The sequence below is a fragment of the Charadrius vociferus genome, unplaced genomic scaffold, assembly GCF_000708025.1.
Source record: "Charadrius vociferus isolate BGI_N301 unplaced genomic scaffold, ASM70802v2 scaffold411, whole genome shotgun sequence".
Lineage (NCBI taxonomy): Eukaryota > Metazoa > Chordata > Aves > Charadriiformes > Charadriidae > Charadrius > Charadrius vociferus.
The window spans coordinates 3,947,578-3,951,373 of NW_009646935.1; the positions used below are offsets into that span (position 1 = coordinate 3,947,578).

Here is a 3,796-nt window from a genome sequence, read left to right on the forward strand (position 1 = left end):
GAGGCCTGCATGCCTGCCTGCAAGGAGGACATCCTCGCTGGGATGTCACCTGCTTCTGTTCATCAGCAGTGAGGAGCAACTCTACTGGTCTGTCTCTCCTTGCCAGCTCCTGGGCCCTGTATGCTGCAGCAGGAGAAGCCCTGTGGCCTTGCCCAACTCAGCCAGTGTTGTGGTGACACTGTGTGTTGGGGCAGGCGGCAGCATGGCCACACCAGCGCCAACAGGAGGAGATGCTTCCGACATCTCCAGAGAGCTTTCTACTGCCAGGGGAGCTGCTCTTCCCCACGGCCTCCCAGCCTCAAGGAGTCAGTTGGGTTATTTTCCTTCTGTTTCTAATGCTGTCCTGGCAGCGTGTCTCTGCCAGACCTGCTCTGGTGTCCCTCTAGGTGGAGTGTGGGGACTTGCTATGGGTGTCCCTGGGAAGGACAACCGTTGGGCATGGCTGGCACCAGTTGATGTAACTGCAGCTGGTTGCACAGGCAGTGGTGGCTGACAGAGCTCCCACACATACCCCCCCCAGTGACACCCTCAGAGCCCACCAGACTCTGACAAGGACCTGCCTCTCCTCTCCCAGCCGCTGGCCAGGAGGGATGGTTTCAGACCATCAGGGATGCCCTCCCCAGGCCTGGGTGGTCACTGAGCGAGTCCCCCCACCCCAGATGTGCTCTGCAGCCACAGCTGGACATCCAGGCACACAAGGGACAGGCACCCACAGGAGTTGGGGGGACCTGCCTGCCAGCAGGGACACAGACAGGAGGAGGCTGCAGGGCTCAGGTCTTTTTATTGCAAAGGGGGAGATACAAAAAATGACAGTCACCCCCTTTGGTCCCCCCCGGGCTTGCAGCTGGCTGACAGGGGTGACAGGCAGGGGACCCTGGCTCAGGGAGCAGGCTGCTGCCGGGCACTGAGCGGGAGCCGGGGTCAACCACAACAGCGGAGCGGGTGACCCGCAGTGTCCCCGTGCAGCCCCCCCAGCCTGAGCCCTGGCTGGCCAGAGGGCAGTGCTGTGTGGGGAGCGCTGACGGGGGGAGCCCGGAGCAGGGTAGGGCTGCCTGGCCCCAGCCAGACACAGCGCCCACCCATAAAACCTGGTCTCCTCCGCTCCGCTGCCCAACTCACTCGGTGGGGTGCTGAGGTCCCAAACTGCTCTGGAGCCTTACAGAGGCTGCGACGGAGGGGGGAGGGTCTTGCCATGCGACCCTCCGGGATGGGAGGGGGGTCGTTGCCCTCTGTCCAGGAGGGGAGCTCGGCGACCCGCCTCGGGTTTGCAGGTACAGCCAGGTGTGGTGGTGTCCAGGCTGCGGGTGCCGCTGGCTTGTCACGTGTTGTCCTGGGCCAGCTCCTCAGGGCAGGCAGGCTGGGCCCGGGACTTGTGCAGCCCTGGGGAGGGCTGGGCCTGGGCGCTGTGCTGCAGGGCCAGGTCCGGCCCAGGCCCCGGGGGTGTGTGGTGCCGGTGACGCTGGTACTGCACAAATGTACAGACCTTCAGCCCAATGGCCAGCATGTTCTTGCCCATGAAGATGCTGGAGACCCGGGCATCCCTGAAGAAGACCATGTTGCTGCCTCGGATGAAGATGGTGGTGATGTTGACAGTGAGCATGCTCAGCATGGGGTACAGCATCATCCGGTGTGGCATGATGCCGATCCCTTGCATGCTGATCTCACAGAGGGATACGCAAGGGAGGACCAGGAGCAAGATGTAGCAGTAAAAGAACATGATGCCCTCAGCCCAGAGCGGCAGCCCCTTCTTCTGGGGCTCCCACAGGTTGGCCTGGATGTCCAGCACATCCAGCATGTCCACAATGACCCAGAAGAGGCGGTTGCGGAGATCTTCTTTCTTCTTGAATGTCCTGACGTACTCCATGTGCTCTGTTGCCACCAACAACACATAGAGGGCTGGGATGCAGATGGAGAGCAGCAAGGTCAGCGCTTTGCGGGCTATGAGATCCAGGCTTTTCCGGTCAGCTTTATAGTTCTGGTACACAAAGTAGACTTTGATCTCCAGAACGAAGACATACAGGAACCAGAGGATCATGGCATAGCCCCGCTTAGCTGTCTTTACTTCTGCCCCGACCCAGATGGCCACGTAGCGGAGAACCAGCAGGAAGCACACATCACCCACTGCCACCATGACACAGATGCCCAGCTTCCTGGAGCCCTGGCTCTGTTCCACCAGGTAGGCATCCATGAGGACGAGGCTGGTCATGATGAGCACAGTGGAGAGGCACACGTGGGGCTTGCTGACAGGTGGTGGGGGAACCATCCTGCACGGAGGAACAGGCAGGGCTGTCAGGGAGTTGTTGGGATGCCCCATCCCCACCCTTGGGCCCCCTTCTGCCACCCCTTTCCCTAACAATGGTGGACAGCTGAAAGAAGGGGGAAGGTGGGGGGCGTCATAGACTCTTCTCTTCTATCCTATGTGTCTGGTTTGTTCCCAACCCTCAGACTCCTAGCTGAAGTGCTCCTGTGACTCCTGGCCAGGCCATCCTGGTGGCACATGTTGGTTGAAACCCAGGTCCTAGGCTGCACATGGGGATATGGTGGGGCAGGCTGGACAGCGTTCAAGCACTCAGGATGCTGCTGCCTCTTCCAGTAGCTCATCACGCTGGTCAGTCTCTGCCATGTGAAAGGTACATGCCTCATTTTCCATGAGATTTCCCAGCCAGTGGCACTGGTTATATTCCCCACCCCAAGGCACACAAACCCGTATCTATGCTTTTAACCCAAGCAGGTCTTTAACTGCTATGATCCAGGACCGCTCTCTTTTTAGTCTCCTTTATTTTCATGCACAGCATGAGGCAAAGGATTATTTTTAGCCTGGCTGTCCTGTGGGGTGGGAGGAAAGAAATCAGCCCAACATCTTCAGCTTCCTTCAGCCTCACGCTCCCCAAGAGCTGTGCCGACAGCCGTTCGCCCATGCCCACCCTGCCCCAGCACGACAAACTGAAAGCAAGGAAAAGCAGCACCAGCCCACAGCTCCAGGACGCGAGGAGCTCCACAACAGACCCTCAATCTCAGCTGGATGCTCAGCTTTCCCAGGCTGGGGCAGAGCAAAAGGACGGTCCCCAAAAGCACCCTGCCTGCCTTGGATGGCACCGGGGCTTGTCAAGCTCCCTCCCCCTGGCCAAGCACAGCTGCGGGCAGCTGCTGCCAGAGACGGAGAGAGGACGGATCCGGGGCCTCGCCTGGCACGGCTCGGCAGCTGCTCTGGAGGGGAGCCAGCCCCCCGGCTGAAATGGAGGATGGAGCTGGCCTGCTGACTGTGTGGCACAGCGCTGAGCGATGGCTGCCTGCGCAGAGCCTGCTCAGCCACACCTGGGCCACACAGGGGCCCTCAGACACCACCCTGGTCACCCGGCGGGCAGTGTGTGGGTGGCACTTGACCGTGGAGCAAGGGCTGGGGAGGAGGATGGGGGCCATGCGGTTAATGGTCACCCCTGCACGCTGGTGCTCCTGGTGCTGACACCGATGGCACGGGACCCTGGGCACAAGCTACCTGAGCTCCTACTTTTTGGCCGAGTGAGCAGGTGTCCTGTGCGGTGGTGCATCCCCGGACCCAGAAGCACACCGGCACGTTGAGGGAGGCAGCGAAGCCTCAGCCTGCCAGGACACAGGTGCCTTTAAGGGGTAAGAGATCAGAGGCCGGTGGGCACGGGGGAACTGCTGGATGTGGCACACCTGGAGTGTGCTACCCGGCTCGGGGGGGGTATATCTTTTCCGTGTTTCACCCCACGGCCTCGAAAAGCCTTCGGAGGAGGAGCCGGGGACAGCCCCGGCCCCAGCCCCGCCGGCTGCG

At 61.1% G+C, this 3,796-nt stretch overlaps 1 protein-coding gene across 1 annotated transcript; it reads right to left on the bottom strand.

Annotated features, from left to right (window-relative positions):
• Positions 1 to 1,318: 1,318 nt before the first annotated feature.
• On the bottom strand, positions 1,319 to 2,263 carry LOC104295136 (transmembrane protein 121-like). The gene has a single exon (XM_009894844.1). It carries the CDS (start codon positions 2,261 to 2,263, stop codon positions 1,319 to 1,321), a length of 945 nt encoding a protein of 314 aa, XP_009893146.1.
• Positions 2,264 to 3,796: the final 1,533 nt, after the last annotated feature.

Excerpts from the sequence above, each read along its gene's own strand:
- LOC104295136 (XM_009894844.1), bottom strand. The coding sequence starts at position 2,263 with ATGGTTCCCCCACCACCTGTCAGCAAGCCCCACGTGTGCCTCTCCACT.